Source organism: Lycium ferocissimum, unplaced genomic scaffold (genome assembly GCF_029784015.1).
Source record: "Lycium ferocissimum isolate CSIRO_LF1 unplaced genomic scaffold, AGI_CSIRO_Lferr_CH_V1 ctg594, whole genome shotgun sequence".
Lineage (NCBI taxonomy): Eukaryota > Viridiplantae > Streptophyta > Magnoliopsida > Solanales > Solanaceae > Lycium > Lycium ferocissimum.
The window spans coordinates 120,186-138,701 of record NW_026726172.1 but is presented as its reverse complement, the minus strand read 5'-3'; the positions used below and the strand labels follow the sequence as shown (position 1 = coordinate 138,701).

At 34.9% G+C, this 18,516-nt stretch overlaps 2 protein-coding genes across 2 annotated transcripts; both read right to left on the bottom strand.

Annotated features, from left to right (window-relative positions):
- Window positions 1-3,184: 3,184 nt before the first annotated feature.
- LOC132045071 (uncharacterized) lies at window positions 3,185-4,124 on the bottom strand. Its single transcript, XM_059435588.1, has 3 exons — window positions 3,877-4,124; window positions 3,543-3,774; window positions 3,185-3,436 (listed from the first exon to the last, which is right to left on the bottom strand). Exons 2-3 carry the CDS (start codon window positions 3,671-3,673, stop codon window positions 3,208-3,210), a joined length of 360 nt encoding a protein of 119 aa, XP_059291571.1. The 5' UTR covers window positions 3,674-3,774; window positions 3,877-4,124; the 3' UTR covers window positions 3,185-3,207.
- Window positions 4,125-16,632: 12,508 nt separating this feature from the next.
- On the bottom strand, window positions 16,633-17,828 carry LOC132045076 (agglutinin isolectin 3-like). Its single transcript, XM_059435596.1, has one exon. The coding sequence runs from the start codon at window positions 17,802-17,804 to the stop codon at window positions 16,797-16,799; it is 1,008 nt and encodes a 335-aa protein (XP_059291579.1). The 5' UTR covers window positions 17,805-17,828; the 3' UTR covers window positions 16,633-16,796.
- Between the last annotated feature and the right edge of the window lie 688 nt (window positions 17,829-18,516).

The following is an 18,516-nucleotide window of genomic DNA, read 5'->3' as shown; positions in this document are numbered from 1 at the left end:
TCATCATTTTAAAGAAATTACACATACGGATGCCACTTCTTATATGAGAATGATTAGTCATTAATTTTTGTCCTCATGATGCCATAGGCATAAGTGTGCCATACTTTCATAAATGACTAATTTAATGCCACCTTTTGTTAAATGTTTCCACCTAAAGTAGAACTATATTTATTTCGCAAAGGAAAGTTGCTAAGTTGCACGAAAGAACCAAAATTCCATGAAAAGTTTTTTGCCCACTTCATGGTATAGTATTCATTATATACAAGATCATAAATAAATTTTCCGTTGTGCTTATATTAAAATGTTTCAAGTACTAAATCAATGAATAGGTACTATCCGTTCTTTTTAAGTTTATGGACCATTCCCACGCACTATCCGTTCATATAGAACAAGTGCTGCATATTTGCATATAGGATACCTTTTTTTTTTTTTTAAGCTAATTAAAGAAAGCATGCAAGGTACATATATTTTCCTTTATTGCCGTGCCCACTTATTTAATGGTGTTGTTGCCATTAATTCCTTATGAAAAAGATTCAATAAATTGCATTGCTTTTGAATTGTTTACTTGCTATGCATACACGTGGAAAGTTAGGCATGCACTTGTCCTTTCATGACAAGTTTTTACCATATAAAAATAAGGTGTCATTATGAGATTCATATATAAATATATATCTATTAGTCACTTGTTGCTCAAATTCCATGGATCCACGTGAGTTGTGCTTACAAAGTACCTTCCCATATAAAATCCTTGATTAAAATATTAGTAAATGAAAAATATCTCATAATAATTTCATAAATATTGAGATATGTAGAAAATATATTTTATCAAACTCTAATTTTCCCAGTCTTATATCAAGAGGATAAATTTTTGTAATATTAATTTTTCACAACGAAAGAAAATAACTCTTTTTATGAATAAACTATTCACACATATTAATTACATATATTCTAGAATTTACTCATCAATTAAATAACTGAATCGCTTATCGCAAGCCATAGACACCAAAAATTAGACCACAGAAAGGGTGTTTTAGGGATATTAGGCCTAAAAGTGCTAAAAGACCAAATGGGTCGTTACACATATGGTTTGATAGATTCGGAAAATGATAAGTCGTTGGTTCTTTGATGTTATGGTCATGTGTATCGTGTCCGGTACACGAAAGCATAATCAAAGCGGTGTATCGGGTGTATCCTCTTGTTCCTCATCGCTCATATGGCATTTGTGGAAAAATGGACTAAGAAATACAAGTCGAATGATGAAGTATTGAGTCTGTGTTTTATTCACTTGCATTAATGGATTGAGAATGTTGATATACGGGTAAAGGAATATTTGGATGATGCTTGGAAGGAGAAATGGTCTCGGCTATATTCACTGTATTTGGACGATGACTTCAAATATAAATGTATTAACGGAAAACTAGTACGTCTTTTTGATTTCCTTGAAGAAGTTAGGAGGATGTTTGGCATGGTACATACACATTCTCAACACTTTCTAGACGATACCAAGAAATGCTTTCAATGAATGAGTATAAATCGTTACGCAAGAAGAAAAACTAGTTTGATAATAAATGTCTGTATTTAGCTTCATTTGTGTTTTAAGTTTATGGAAGGACGACATGTTGTTTTGTTGTTGAATGTGCATGTTTCTTAGGTTGAAAAAAAAATAAAATGATGGACAAATGTATTCCGGATGTTCCAAATGGACGAAATCATTCTTTCTTTCTTTTGGTGAATACGTATGTGCCGATTGATCCACTTCCCGTGTCATGTTAGGAGGTAGAATTCCCGAGGCCAAAAAAGAAGAGGGATAAGCCATTAATGGAGTCGATGATTGGTCAATAATTTGTGACGTCTTGGTCATAATTTGTGTGGTAATGAGCCACTTAAGAAGAAGAAATAAATGTCTAGTCTTCATTTGTGTTTTATTTCTAGGACAGTTGTCGATGATGTTTAAAAAAAAAAAATCAAATGTATTCCATCTTGAAATCATTCTTTCTTTTCTGTGATGTATTTCACTGGTGTCATGTTATAGAATTGAACTGATATGGTCAATAATTTGTGACCATAATTTGTTGGCCTACATTAAAAACACCATGATCGCTGCCCTATACCGATTAAAAACATGCAGTGAAACGACAAAATGCAAATTCATGTTAGAAATACAGTGAGATATAGTAAATGCAGTGAAATATACAAATTAATGTTAGAAATACAGTGAGATATAGTCAGATATATTGAAATATACAAATTAGTGAGATATAGTCAGATATATATGCTTCAAGACAAAGTTTGCTCATAAGGCATAAGTATGCCCCCATCGGCATAAGTTAATAGGCAAACTTTTATGCCGGAGGCATAACTTTGTGAAGGAATTATCAAAGTTATGTCGAACCCGGCATACTTATGTCAAGTCTGCCCATAAGGCATAAGTATGCCGGGTCCGGCATAACTTTGATAATTCCTTCACAAAGTTATGCCGGTGGGGGCATACTTTTAATGAGCAAACTTTTATGCCGGACCCGGCATAACTTTGTGAAGGAATTATCAAAGTTATGCCGGATCCGGCATACTTATGCCAAGTCTGCCCACAAGGCATAAGTATGCCGGGTCCGGCATAACTTTGGTAATTCCTTAACAAAAGTATGCCGGGTCCGGCATAGCGAAATTTAAACTTGCCTTGCGAATTTTTTTTAAAATTTTGACTGCGCGTGGGTTCGAACCTGGAACCTATGGGTGTTAGCCGAAGGGCAAATTTTAAAGATTTCAAATATGAGGGGTAAAATTTAAAGAATTTCATTATATTTCAATTTATTTCCTTGTATTTCAATACAGTGTTATTGTTGAGGAATACATTTTAAAGAACACACATGAACTTATGAACCAGTTGACTTGTATTCCAATATATATGACTTGGTTCCTGCAATTCTGGTTTTCCAAAAAAAAGAAGCTTACCAGATATATATAATGAATAAGGAAATGTATTGTGTACTTATAACAAACAAACACGAAATGATTTACAGTATTAATACAAATGTATTTAATAAAATCCGAGAACACTAAACAAAAGATAACACCATACTGGTTGTATTCTGAAAAAAAAAGATACTGTCTAAAATTAATATTAACTGATCCACACACAGAGGTTCAACATCAAAAACATATGACAAAATGTCTTAAACTAAACAACATCTAATCTACCCCCAACATCTACTCTACGTCATCTACTATAGTCACTGCATCGTAATCAACTATAGGCCTGACTGGTCTTGCTGGTAGCTCGTTATCACTTTCTGCATTCTGGTTTGCCTTTCCCCAAGCATAGTCGCAAAGAAGTGCACCATATCTCTGACGGTGAAACTTTGAATCAATGTTGACTGGAATGCCTTCACCCGAGCTCAAGAATTCAGCAAAAGCTGCCACATATACACCACAATCCCTGTAACCAAATGAACAAAAATTTATTCGTGCTTTAGTAAAAGTTCAGAAAAAGATCAATGTTATTGAATCTGTATTTCAAAGATTAATTAAAAAAAAAGCCGTACATGCTTCCAGGGGGTTGTTGTGGTAGATCGTCCACATTAACGACATCAAAATCATCATTTAGTGCTCTGTTTTTGTAAGCGGGGTGATTCTGAAAATCTATATCCTTCTTCTTTTCATAAAAATCGGACATTTGTAGATGATGTGGCACAAGGGCAGCCAAAGATGTTCACTTCTCTCCTAACGACGGCATCATGCCCTGCAGCTCGATATGAGTCGTACACATACAGACATCTGCGCAAAACTCAGAAACAAATATAAGAAAACAGCAGAGAGATACATTATAGAAGTGTATTTCATTATATCTATAGCGTATGTTTAATAACAAATACACACCTGTCAATGAATGATATTACCACTAAAATCCAGTGATTTTCCTCTTTCACATTGACAGGGATTAATACGTTGTCAACTGTATGCCATGGTACATTACCCATCAACCTATACCCGTTTATGTACTCACATACATCAGATTCCTTACTAGCAACACTTGTGGATGATTCCGGATTTTTCCAAGCATGGTAAATCTCGGTGATTATGGTATGTAGTATACAGCTGACGGTGGTAAATTTGTATGTCTTTGTTATCTTCATATTTGCCTTTCTTACGGAGGTAATAAAAAATAACATCAAGATCTTTTATAAAATAAATATAGGGGCAGTCAGTAATCTCAATTGATACTTCATTAACATACACTGAAATATATTGAAAAAAGATACAGCAAAACTACTGAAAAAAATAGAAGCATATAACAGTAGAAATATAACAGAATGTTATTTAAAAAATAATAATAACAGTACGAAAGGTACATATGGTAAAAATAGTGACATATAGGATAAGATTCATTGAAATACACACTTTGAAAACACAGTTAAAAGAAAGGGTGATAATCAGTGAAGTCGATCTGTAGAATACATTGAAAATATATGATAGAGACAGTGAAATACATGAAGAAAAAACAGTGCAAATTAGGAAGATTTAATGAAATACATTATGAAATAAACATTGAAACATGCAAATTCTGGAGAAAAAAACGAACCTCATCATTCCAAAGATTCCCTTCCATTGATAACAAGTAGAACCAGTTTTTGTCTTTAACAAGTGTGACTCCTAACTTGAGTGACATATAGGCGTCTTCAGATCCACTAATTCCTTGTTTTTTCTATAGTGGTTTTCCTTGTCTCTTCTATATATCAATAGAACAAAAAAAAAACATATGATTAGAAATCTTATATAAAAAACATTTTCATATTTTTAAAGAAACGTAAGCTTTAAAAAACTTACTTTTTATCATGCCTTAATAACAGATCCTTCTTGAGCCAATTTTCATATTCTTGAAAATACGCCGTGTCCACGAGGGCATTGATTGGATGTTCTACAAAGGGGTGCTTCTTTCCAAATTTGATAGGGATAGAAGACCTTGCGAAGATCTGCCGTAGCCGTAATTTGGCATGAAAGGGGACACGGTGTATTTCTTTGGGTTTCCTATCTCGCACAATGCTTGGGTGGATAATCATTCGGCGTTCGGTATTTTCGATTGAATGTTCTACAACTCCGGCGAGAGAACCTTGCCCCGTTGTTGGTTGTACTCCAAGTTGGCTAGGTAATTGATCATCGGGAATTAACCATTGAGAATTTGGTACAACGTTCTCAACTTTGCTACTCTGAGGGGTCTTAAACATATAGAGATCAGCTTGATCATTGACTTGTATTGCAGGGGGACCAAGTGGAATCACAGTGGCAAGAGGACACTGGATTAGCAACTCTGCTACCATTTGCTCTGATGCACTGAATTCTGCATTATCATTTACCCCAACTTGTTGAAATTGTACAACCTGCTACCAATATCAAAATGAAAACGCAAAAATCAGCTACAGATTGCTTCAAAATATATCACATGATTGACACTAGAAATATATATTTGAGTACCTCAGGTTGCAAATGTGGTGTTGATAACACCTCTCCACTCTTTTTTTCATCACTTGTGACCATAATTTGTTGGCCTACATTCACAGCGGAACAAGCAAATGTGTATGCACCATGACTGCCTCGCCCTATACCAGTTAAAAACATGCAGTGAAACGACAAAATGCAAATTCATGTTAGAAATACAGTGAGATATAGTAAATGCAGTGAAATATACAAATTAATGTTAGAAATACAGTGAGATATAGTCAGATATATTGAAATATACAAATTAGTGCTAGAAATACGATTAGATATGTTAGAAATGTAGTTAAATATACAAATTAATGTTAGAAATACAGTGAGATATAGTAAATTTGTTATGTAAATACAAGTAAACATGTGTGTACCACATCCTTTTACAAAACCAACTTTGGGATTCTGAAAAAAAAAAAAAAAAAAAAAGGTAAATTTTGTTCTTAGGTACCTGTGGTTGTGTTGGCTTCGGGGGTGTGTCACCGCTACCTTGAATCTCTTCAGTTGAAGCCTTTAAAGTATCCCCACTTTGTGTACTTCGGCGTGTTCCAACACCGAAACATCGCGATTAACATTGTGCCTGCAACCTTCATCAATACGAGGTTGGCATACAATACTCGCATGAATTCAATCAACTGTCAAAGAAACTCACAATAATATATATATATATATATATATATATATATATATATATATATATATATATATATATATATATATATATATATATATATATATATATGTTATTCATAAAAGTATGGGAACGATTTTTCATTCAAAATACGTATTTTGTGAATAAAATCAATTTTATTTTGGATTTACCTTTTACGAGGTTTGATTTCCCTTTATTGCCTCAACAACCTTTTTGAAGTTGTCATCGATGCACTTGCGAATATCATCCATGGACTTGTTAAGATCGATGAGCGAGATACCTACGTGTTTTTGACAGAACAATACGTCAATATTTTCAAAACCCTTAACAAAGCAAATATATTACAAAAAAAAAAAAAAGGATAACAAAACACTTACATCTTTCTTAAAAGCTTGAAACTTATCAGTTTTGGTGGCTGTTTGGACATCACGATGCCTTGATGTCGAAGCGTCCTTCGATGTTGTGAGTGGTTCGTTCCGGGCTGATTGTTTCCTAACAGTAGAATCTGTAACCGAAACCTGTCTTCGTTTCTTATGAGGCGGTGAATCAGATACGGCAGACCGCTGTTGCTGTTTACCCCTTACAATGTGTGGTGGTGTGGTACTGAAGTCATCATAGTCATCATCAACCATCTCGTTCCCTTCGGCAACTTCAACTCCGTCTGTTGGGTTGGGGATAGCTTGTGAAACAACAGGAGGCAAATTAAGTCGTTCCAACTCAGCAGTGGTTGGAACAACATCATCAAAAGTACAAATCTGTGAATTTTTTTTTAGAAACAGTGAGATATACATTAAGTACATAAAAAGAAATTGAATGAAATATATTTGTATGGATACATATAATGGTGTCAACAAAAATATATGGAAACATTTATGATATTTGGGGGTTATAATGAGAAAAACAGTGATATAGAGGACTGAGCCGATGAAAAATATAATGAAATACAGATGATTAACCCCCCCCCCCCCCTGAAAAAGTGATGACCTACATTACAGTAAAATAGAGTGAGACATATACTGAAATACAATAAATATGGATGGAAAGTACAAGTGATATAGATTTAGTACATCAAAAAAAAATTGAATAAAAATATATTTGTATAGATACATATAATGGTTTCAAAAAAAAAATATATGGAAACATTTATGATATTTTGGGGCTATAATGAGAAAAACAGTGATATAGAGGACTGAGTCGATGAAAAATATAGTGCAATACATATGATTACCACCCCTGAAAAAGTGATGATCTACATTACAGTAAAATAGAGTGATAAATATACTGAAATACAATAAATATATATGGCAAAATACAAGTGATATACAATGGGATGCAAATGAATAAACTTTGATTCAACTACAGTTAGATAAAAAAAGGAATGCATGTGTAAAATTTACCTGGTGTATGTCATCTCTAAACATGCCTTCCATCAAAGCATCAAATTTCGGTCTTTCTTCAACAGTCCGCCAATTGAAGATTCTTGGAATCAAATTTCCGGACTTAATTGCAATATTGGATGGGACTTTTGAACAAGATTCATACAGCCAAACTTGCATGGCAATTGGCATTCCGTGAATCCTATAATATTGCTTGAAGTCGGCATATTTACGACTAATGCTTGTAACCAACTCTTTGAAGGACTCTTTGCCCCAAGGATAATCAACATATCTCCCATCCTCTACAACGTCAAAATGTATCCTAGGTATGTTCGATCGAACATGCTCGCATCAGAATACGAATGTATTTATAAAATACAAAATGGCCATCTTGACTGCGTCCTCGCCTTTGTCCTCCCAATCTGTATTGTTGAAACACTCAATCAGTTGCCGTCTTTTGATGTGATCAGATGTTCCCCCCAAATAATCATCCATAAGCCTATTTTTTTCCGTCTTATCGTATACAAAGTCATTTGCGTCGGAGACACAATTCAATCCAGTGATTAGTGCAAATTCTCTAATGCTAAAACGCAATACTTTTCCATTTATTTCAAATGTAAAGCACTCGTATGTACTTCCCTTAAGCTCTTTAACCATGAAGCACCTGAACAACTGTGCTTGTACATCCATATCTTTGCATTCTAAGATATTTCCCAAAAATAGAGTCCGAAACTTGTCCATCGACCAAAAGTTTGCCCCTAATGTCACCGATTACATTGACGTTCGTGTAACTTTGCATAGATGGGGCCACGGGGACAGTCGCTTCGTGACCAAAAATCTAGAATCCTGGACGAATGACATATGTAAAACACTTTACGTCAATTTCCCTACGAAGCTAATATACAAAAATTTAAAAACAATAAATCACAACTACAAAGAAACACAAATCGCTAAAGTCTTAAAATCTATAACAAACATCTTGTATTTTTGACATTCATCGAAATACACTTAAATATAATGAACAATTATCTTGATAGAATGTCCAACCCAGATTGAAAACAAAAATATAACGAAACACAAAAACATAACTACCAGATGATAAAATGTATATAACAAATTAAAAAACACATAAATAATTCAAAATCAAAGGAAATACGAAACAAAATACACATAAATATATGGGAAATATAGATCTGGTGAATTGAAATACATTTATGAAAAGGGGGAAAATACCTCTCCATCGTCTTCTACATCAATTGAAGGTTTTTTCCGAACTACTTTTTTGCCCTTGCCTCCAGGAACATTCTTGGTAACCTTTCTCTTCTTCTGTAGCGGCACTTGAGAAACTTTTTTTATCCGGTGCTGACTATTCCCTCTTTGTTTTCTTTATCATCATGATGTTGTTTCGTCCTTCTTGGATCATTAATTTTTTTGCTACGCGTCTCAGCATAAGATGACCCTCCTGCAATGGGGTTTTCTTGTTGAGTAATTCCCAAAGAGAAACTAGGACCATCTATTATATTTTCTATACCTCGAGTTCTCGTGCCCGGAGAGCCTATTTCAGCCATTGAAATCGAATCTGTGAATCTTGATGAAAAACAACACTAGGAATGGGTGATTTGTATATCTGAGAAGATGAAATTAAAGCAACAAAGAATTTTACATAAAATAAAAAAAACAGCAAACAACATGCATCTTGTCAAAAAATATACTGAAATACATTATACAAAAATCAAAATCGGAAAAAAACTTACCTATTTTTGGAAAATGTTTTACTCAGAAACTGTAAAAACAATGTGGAGTTATGTGGAGTGAAAACCGGAATTGATAATTGAAGAAGTGGAAGAAACTGATTTGAATTATGGCAGAAATGGGAGGGATTGGGAGTTACTTGCGTGTATTTAGGGAGAGAAATAGAGTATATTTGGGAACTATGCGTCTAAACAGGGATGTGGTGATGCACGGTTATTTAGTAAAAAAGTGGGGTAGCTATGAAGTGTAAAATTTGAAAAATATATTTATGGATCATAAATATTAAAAAGGTTAGATATTATCCATAAATAAGTCTTAGGGGTAGTTACACCAAGTAAATTTTACTTTATTGTTTCAGTCCATGTGGGTGTTTTAGTCAAGTTTCTATTCCATTAAATGTAGTATATATGTTTTTAGAATCATCTGACTTATGTGTGCTATACCAAATGCTGTGTTCATTAAGTTTCCATATTTTTTTTTTTTAAGATACTTCCTAATCCATATTTCCCCTTTATTTTGCTTGCACAAAATACCATTGCTTGGGCGGCTTCTATTGCATAAACCCAATAACTTTTCTTGATCGAGTCCGTCAAAAAAATGGAAAGGGAAGCTAAATTATTGGAAGGCTCAACTACGGGTGAAAATAGCCTACTGGAGGGGCTTGGGTAGGCCCACCAGCCTAAACTTTCCTCGTTTATTTTTTCTCTATACTTGTTTATGTATATTATACAGGAAGATGGGGATATCGACGACGATGTCTCACATCGTATTGGTGCAGGGTGGATGAAATAGAGACTCGCCTCCGGAGTGCTGTGTGATAAGAAAGTGCCTTCAAAACTTAAAGGCAAGTTCTACAAAGTGGTGGTTAGACCGACTTTATTGTACGGAGCGGAGTGTTGGCCAAGAAATGCCACATTCGAGAAGATGAAAGTCGCGAAATGCGAATCTTTGGTGGATGTGTGGGCACACTAGGAGAGATAGAATTAGGAATGAAGATATCAGAGACAAGGTGGGAGTGGCATCGGTGGAGGACAAGATGCGGAAGCAAGGTGAGATGGTTTGGGCATGTGAAGAGGAGAGACGAGAGATCTTTGCCGGTGCGGAGGTGTGAGAGGTTGGCTATGGATGGTTTCGGGCGAGGTAAAAAGGGAGGCCGAAGAAGAATTGGGGAGAGGTGATTAGACGGGGATATGACACGGTTTCAGCTCACCAGGACATGACCTTAGATAGGAGGTTGTGGAGGACTCAGATTAGGATAGAAGGCTAGGTGGCTTACCCTTTCACCTTAGTAGTTGCAGTTTCGCTCATTTGTTTATTACCTTTGGTTTATGCATCTGATTCTTTGCTTATATTTGTTGGGCCGTTGGTACTTTGATTATTTTATTTATATATAGTAGTTAATGCTCCTTTATGCCCGGACTGGTCTACCATGACTTTCTCGCTTTTGGTATTTGTGTTATCATATTGTTTTCGATATGCTTGGCCCTATCTGACCTTTTGTCTTGTTTTCCTCTTATTTTCCTCTTATCTTCCTCTCTTCTCCTCTCTTGAGCCGAGGGTCTTTCGGAAACAGCCGCCCTACCTGTCAAGGTGGGGGTTAGGTCTGCGTACACTCTACCCTCCCCAGACCCCACATGGTGGGATTATACTGGGCTTGTTATTGTTGTTGTTGTTGTTGTACTTGTTTATGTATATGTATTTGTAAAAACTCTTGCAAAAAATATTGAAACCCGTATGCATGTGTAAAACTTAGGAAATCAACGTTTAGTATTTTAGGAAGTCTCTAAAACTCTTTTTATAAAAAAAAAAAAAGAAAAAAAGGGGGGGGGGGGGGGGGGGGATAATGATCAATTTTTTGCATGACAAGTCGAAACTTAGCTTGATCTTGAATTTTTCAAATTGGTTTAACAACGCGGTTAGTTGTGAAAAATGAAAAAATGGGATTTTGGTAAGTAATAACGTCCAAATCCACTCCTCAAAGAGAAAGTGTACACGGTTGTATGCAATATAATTTATCCAACTATGAGTCGGGGTCGATCCCACAGGGAACAATATACTAGGCGATTAAGAAAGTAAGGAACTTTCACTTACCAAGCTAAGCCAAACGATAGATAATATTTTGGTTTTTGAGAAAATTATAGATAATGCGGAAACGTAAACTAACCTAGAAATCAAGTAAAATGATCAATGGCCACAAGCATGGATAATAGGAAATTACACTCGAGTAACGATCCAACGTATTTTACGATTTTACAACTAAGAACGAGGTTATGTTAATAGATAATGATTTCTAAATTTCATCGAAAGTTTCTCAACCAAATCAATGAATTTCACTTTGAGCTTTCTCAAGCCTTAAAGTGTGATATTAGGCACAATCAATATAATCCCAAGTGACTTTCCTCTCTCGAGCTCAAGTCATTAGATGAGGGTTATGCCTCAAATCCTTGTTAACTAATCTTTCCCAAATTGACTTTCCTCTCTCGAGCTCAAATCAAATTAAATGGGTGAGTCCTAGGGTTAGCTAATCCCTTTGGAAACATTCAAGAACGAGATTAATTAAAGAAACAATAACCCACTTCATTAGGAATAAAATCATTCAATACATAAGCAAGAGTTTCAAACCAAACTTTAATCAAGAATATTTTCACAAACAAGATTCAAGTAATGGAATAGAAAGCTACACACTTAGATAATCAATACATAGCAAGGAAAAGAAGAAATGAGTAAACGGTTAAGAAATTTCTTATCAAGATCTTCAAATCTTCAATCCCCAAGTGTGGGTGCAAAAACCTAACTCTCCAAGCTTGATGAAAATGGCCAAAGATCAAAATGATATGCCCCAAGTCTCTCTTTTGTAGCTCCTCAACTTTCCCAAGTCAAAATATGACAAAATAAACCCCAAAGTTTCAGTTTTGCAAATCTGTCCAGTTTTTGCAAAACTGTCCTGTTTTGACAGTTTTGCAAAACTGTCCAGTTTGGCCTCTTTTTGACTTTATTTTCACTTGGTTTCTTCCGATCACTTGTAAATCACATAAAACTGAATAGAGCACCAATGTTATACAAAAACACCCCTGCGTGCGCAACATGCATTTCGCATGTTGTGTCGTAAGACAAACATGCGAGACGCGAAGCATGCTCAGCAGCTGCATGTTATGCTCTTGACTTCAGGCTTCCCAGATTTCGGACAAGGTTTGCGTTAACACTATTGTCTCGCAAGTTCAACATGCGAGTCGCATGTTGATCTCGCAAATTGCGCGACCTTTCATTCCCTATTCTTCAGTGGCCTGTCATGCTATGCGGTGGAATTGTGGATCCGCAGACATGACATGCGGCTCGCATGTTGTGCAAAGTGTATCCTTGGCCTATTTTGCTTCATTTTACTCCGTTATACTTTCCGAATATCTTTTCCTACAAAATGACAAAAAAATACGAAAAGTAATACCAAAAGTGCTTGAAGAGTTACAAAAGCTTAAGAAATTAGCATCGAATATCCCGTAATTTCACGGCACATCAGTAAGTTCAAAAAAAAAAAAAAAGGAGCAACGTCTAATGGTTCTCCAAAATGGCTAATTAATGAATTTTTGGGCTATCATCCGTAATTTAAAAGGGCAAACTTCTTGATATTCTCTTGAAACTGAAACTGGGTTGTAATAAGTCTTTTTTGCAAACTCAAAGAATCGTTTTTTAACCTGGATTCGATTTGCTGAAAGATAAGAGATTTGCACTTTTTTAAAGCTGGAAATGGGTTCTGAACTTAGCAAAATCTGATAAAATAGTGACTGCTTTGGGCCTGGAAGCTCAAAACCAAATAGACTAAAAATAAAGGGAAATGTATTTGGACCAAGATTGAGGTATGATGGACTTTGGGCTTGGAATATGGTTTGACCTTATGGGCTTCAAAAAGAAAAAATGATAAAATTTGGACTTAATAAAACTTTCCTTTTTCTTACATATGTATGTGTATAAATATAGAGAGAATACTCCATATTTTCTTATATAAAAATAAAAACCCGTAAAAGACTAAACTCATCTTATTAGGACTAGAATAGTAGCGACTCTACTCGGGAGAAATTCCGAGTGTGTCCTAGTCCGGCAATAAAGTGAGTTGAACACTTACGTGGATTTTCAAACCCAAAAACTGCTTTTATAAGGGGATCTTTTGCCGAATTTTTCCTTGAAATTATGATATGAATATGAATGACATTTTTGCGGAAAACTAAACAATTGTAAACAAATAAGTACATTAATCACACATTGAAGCTCGTAGGTCAACCATATTCTACGGATCTTTAATACTAAGGTGCGTAAAACCTTCCCTAGGGGATCACCAGAACCCTTACCTCGAACTTTGGTACCAAAAGATTTCTCTCTTTCTTGAAAATCTTTTAGCCAGTTTTCCTAGTTTTCCTTTAATAAATTAGGTGGCGACTCTAAAAATACTAAAATTCAATTAGAGCACCAACAACTCCGTAGAAACTTTTATGCCTTAACTCACGTAAAAGCGAACCGTAACGGATGCCAATTAAGTAAGCTTACGATGAGCACGTCAAGGCCACTATTTCCTTGTATCGATCTCAACGTTATCAATCTATTCTTTTCTCTTACGGTGTTCATAGTTGTTGAAAGTTAAAGAGGGTAGATATATAAAACCACACCAACATGTTGCCTTCTCTCAATGTTTGTACAAAATCGACTCGCCAACTCTCTCACAGCTTCAAGACGGTCTTGATCACTATGGCAATACCTTATGAAACCTTCATATCCCATCCAAAATCTTTTTTCAATACCAAAGAGTCAGCTTCCATGAGCACATGTTGTATACTGTTTTCCACACAGTATATGAATGTTTCCTTAATTGGCAGTACCTTCAGCTTCAATATTATAGTCTCATGTATTTCCATGGATTTAGCAAATCAAACTTCCCATCCATGTTTCGAATGCAAGCACCAACTCAACTATACCATCCAGGTGGAGGAAAAGCCCAGCACACTCTTTACACATTACAGTAGGACAGTAGGATTCAAGAAATTTTATCATTTTAATCCATGGAAATGAAATACCAGGCACTCAAGAACAATATTTCACCTTTGTAATGTCGTATAAAGTTTTGTTAATCTCATGTACCAATCTTTTGAGAGTTACTGTAACTCATCCAAAAATTAGCTCATTTAGGCTAATTAACTTTTCTGGAGGTTAGGCAGTATACATCTCCCTCCTTTATATATTTTCGTCTTGAATTTTAATATACGGTAGGGATCGAGTCCTAACTCTCACACATCGAAACGTTTCTAATATTAAAAAAAGCCTTGATAATGGAAGTCTGATGGAGTAGATTTCTAGCAATTTGAGGTTACTTCAAATTTGTTGTTGATGCCTGTAATTCGAGACAAGTTATTGACGGGTCCAATATACTGTGTGTTACTGTGCAAAGAGAATGTTTTTATGACGTATTTTTTTATATGTATTTTCCCTTATATATTCGTTTTAGTGTTTTGATTTTTTGTCTTATATTCGTTTTTGTGTTTTGATTTTTTTTGTCTTTCAGTATTTGTTATTTTTTATGTTTGATTATAATTTTTTTTTAATCTCTTTTCTATCAATTAAATTAACAACAGGAAAAAATAATCTTCTACCATCAGATCCCGTTTTCTTCTTTATGGGTCCTTACATAGCGCAATAACGAGAATCCAAATTTTCTCGATCAATGGGTTCCGAATAACGAATGATCATACAAGAGAAGTACAAACGCAAACTATTAATATGATCACTAAATCTACATCTATATATGTTATATACTGTAATTATTATCATAGGTAATATAACAACAACATGATGATAAATGTATGATTTCTTATTTCTCCGGACATAATTTCTATTTTATCGTTATATCAATTTCCGGACTTTAAATATTTCCTTATTATATTCGGGATTCTCTTATGAATGCATTGTCTTTTTGTTTTTTATTTATTTAACAATGGTACGTAGTTCCTTTCTTTTATTTCTAATCTTCCACTAATTGCTACTTTTCATTTTTAGATTGCCGTTCTTCTCTTGGACTAAATTATGTGTTTCTTTTGAGACCAACTATTTCTTATTACGAATAACAATTACCTCTAAATGCATTTACTAATAAATATTAGTATTTATAACAATAAAATTTATTTGTGGACAAAATATAAATAACCAGGGATGGCTAGAAGACTTGGTACGTATCTTTTTTCTCTATAAAATGAAGGTTCACTTCCCTTACTCGTGTAGGGGCTCTTCCTCGGGAACTATATGTGACACTTTTATATGTATGTTTTATTTGTATCTTTTCTATATCAACTACATTTATAAAGCCACATATTTGATCGCGCGAAGCACAGGCCACTTAACTAATATCATCATAATTTATGGAACTTAAAGAGTGATAATTAAAATGGCAGTAGAATAATTAAGATTTTCCTTCTATCGCACTTTTTCAGCCGTGTTACCCCATATTATATAAGAGCAAATGTGAGGACTTTTGTAGTCCTCACAATAATTTCCCAATTTTTTAAAATTTTTTTAATTAATTACTTTTATGTCCTAATCTTATTTATTTAAGTCAATTTTTTTTTTTTTTTTTTTGTTTTTAAAGTCTACTTTTCAAAAGCTATCGAACCTGGGGACTTTTGTAGTCCTCACAATAATTTTCAAATTTTTTTAAAACTTTTTAATTAATTACTTTTAGGTCCTAATCTTATTTATTTAAGTCAATTTTTTTGTTTTGTTTTTAAAGTATACTTTTCAAAAGCTATCGAACCTCCTACCTCATTTTTCACGTTCTTTGATTTTCTGATTGGTGCTCGATATCCGCATTTGAGCCCAATTAATCCAGATAATTCGCACTGCATCGCGCCTATTCGGGGAGCGCTTCCTCCAAAGATTTTTTTCCATATCCATGTTCGAACCCCTAATCCCTGATTAAGAGAGGAGCAGCTCCATCTGCTGCACAAGTTAAATTATGTATTTGTCTTAAAAGTTCATTAACTATGTATAGATTATTTATTTAGAACTAAATAACTTCAGAAAATTAGGATACATAAGTTATAATGTCAAATTCTGGTTCCAAATTTGATTTGAATTAAATAATTTCATCAAAATGGAAGTTAAAATATTAAAGGAGTGGAATGAAAATTTTGCTTTCATATAACTACCCACTTGTGGGACTACAATGGGTATATGGTTGTTGTTGTTGTTGTTGTACACTTGTACTAACACAAATTATATTTCTTTAGTTAAAATATCTACTTTTATATCTTGAGTTTGGGCACGGGCCTCACATAACTAGTATATGATAATATAGATATGGCGGGAAAGATGTTATAGAATGAACCTCATTTGCTATTTTAATTAGACAGTAAAAAAGTTCTTTATTTATTATATTAAATAATGCATTTCATATGCATTATTATTACACGCATAAATATTAGATAACTTCGCTGGTCCCAAAAGAGGAGTAAAAGTACGTCCTCTAGCTAGCTAGTAACTGGGACTACATGAGCTAGCATCTAGACAATGTTGAGCAAGAAGCTTCCAATACCTCTCATAGGATTCTTGGTGGGCGAGATTAGATAATTGCATTGGCTTTGACAATTTTGACCAGCACAGAAGTCAAAACCGTTTCCACACAAACCTATATTACCACAACACTTTCCAATAGGACATTTTGTACCATCAGCTTGCCATCCGCATTGTCCCGGTGGGAACGGCCCTGAACATTGGCTTTGACAGTGGTGAACAGGATCACAGTATTCTGGTGTGGTTCCACACCAACCAGATATACTACAACACACTCCAGTTGGACATTTTCTACCAGCAGCTTGCTTTCCGCATCGTCCCTGCGGAATTGGTGTTTCACATTGGCTTTGACAAGTTTCAGGATCGCAATTGGCTGGTGTGGTTCCGCACCAACCCCATATACTACAACACTCTCCAGTAGGACATTTTCTACCAGCAGCTTGCTTTCCGCATCGCCCGTGTGGGATACATTGGCTTTGACAAGTTTCAGGATCGCAATTTGCTGAACCGGTTCCACACCAACCCCATATACTACAACATTCTCCATCAGGACATTTCCTACCAGCACCTTGCTTTCCGCATCGCTCGTGTGGGGATGGTTTTTTACATTGGCTTTGACAAGTTTCAGGATCGCAATTTGCTGAACCGGTTCCACACCAACCCCATATACTACAACACTGTCCAGTAGGACATGCTCCACCATCAGCTTGCCATCCGCATCGTCCCTGCGGGAACGGACCTGAACATTGGCTTTGACAGTTATTAGGATCACAGAAGTCTGGTGTGGTTCCACACCGACCCTGTAAACTACAACACTCTCCAGTACGACATTTTCCACCACCACCTTGCTTTCCGCACTGGGCGGACGTATTTCCTAATTCAAGGCCAAAGGTTTCATTAGTCGGCAAATAAAGGGGAAGAGATAGCTCGGCTGAGACCTTTAGGAGGAACAAAGCCAGAGCTAAAAAGTTAATTGTTGTCTCTCTCATTCTCATCATTTTATTTTGTGGATTGTTATAAGATGCATTCTCATGCTCAAGTATATATAGGAAAATATTTATCAAGGGAATATGCTTACGCTTAACAACAGTCCGTTTGGTAGACAGTAACTTTGTTTTGCTGTTACTATCAAATAGTTGCTAGACTATAAATAAAAATTGAGCAGAACAAAAGGATCTTAGAAAAGAAACAAATTGCTCAATCAATAGCAAATCACCACTAAAAGACCTGTTTACACATTTGAGAAATAAAATAGTGTGAGAACATTTTAACTATATATTCAGTATATCTTAAGACAAGAGGTAGTTGCTCAAGTAGTAAGCATCCTCCACTTCCAACATTAAAATTGTAGTTCGATTCATACTATTTGTCTTTAAGTGTTTTTACACCTTTAAAGAAGGAAATTTAACAACCTCAATCATAGGGCTATTTAAACTTCTTTTAAAAAATTAAAATGTTAAAATGATTAATATTTGGGACTATAAATAATACTTTTTAACTGATTGGAAAACAGTTTCAATTTTTTTTTTAACTCCTCTTCATATTTTTAAACAAGGGCAATTGTCAACATCATATGATTCTTGTGAATTTTGCGAGATTTTCTTTTTAAATTTTGATCGACAATCTAATTATTAGCATGTGGTGTAGTACAATTATTATTAAATGTATCCTAAAAGTTAAGTTCGTGCATCCCCACAACATATTTGGCAC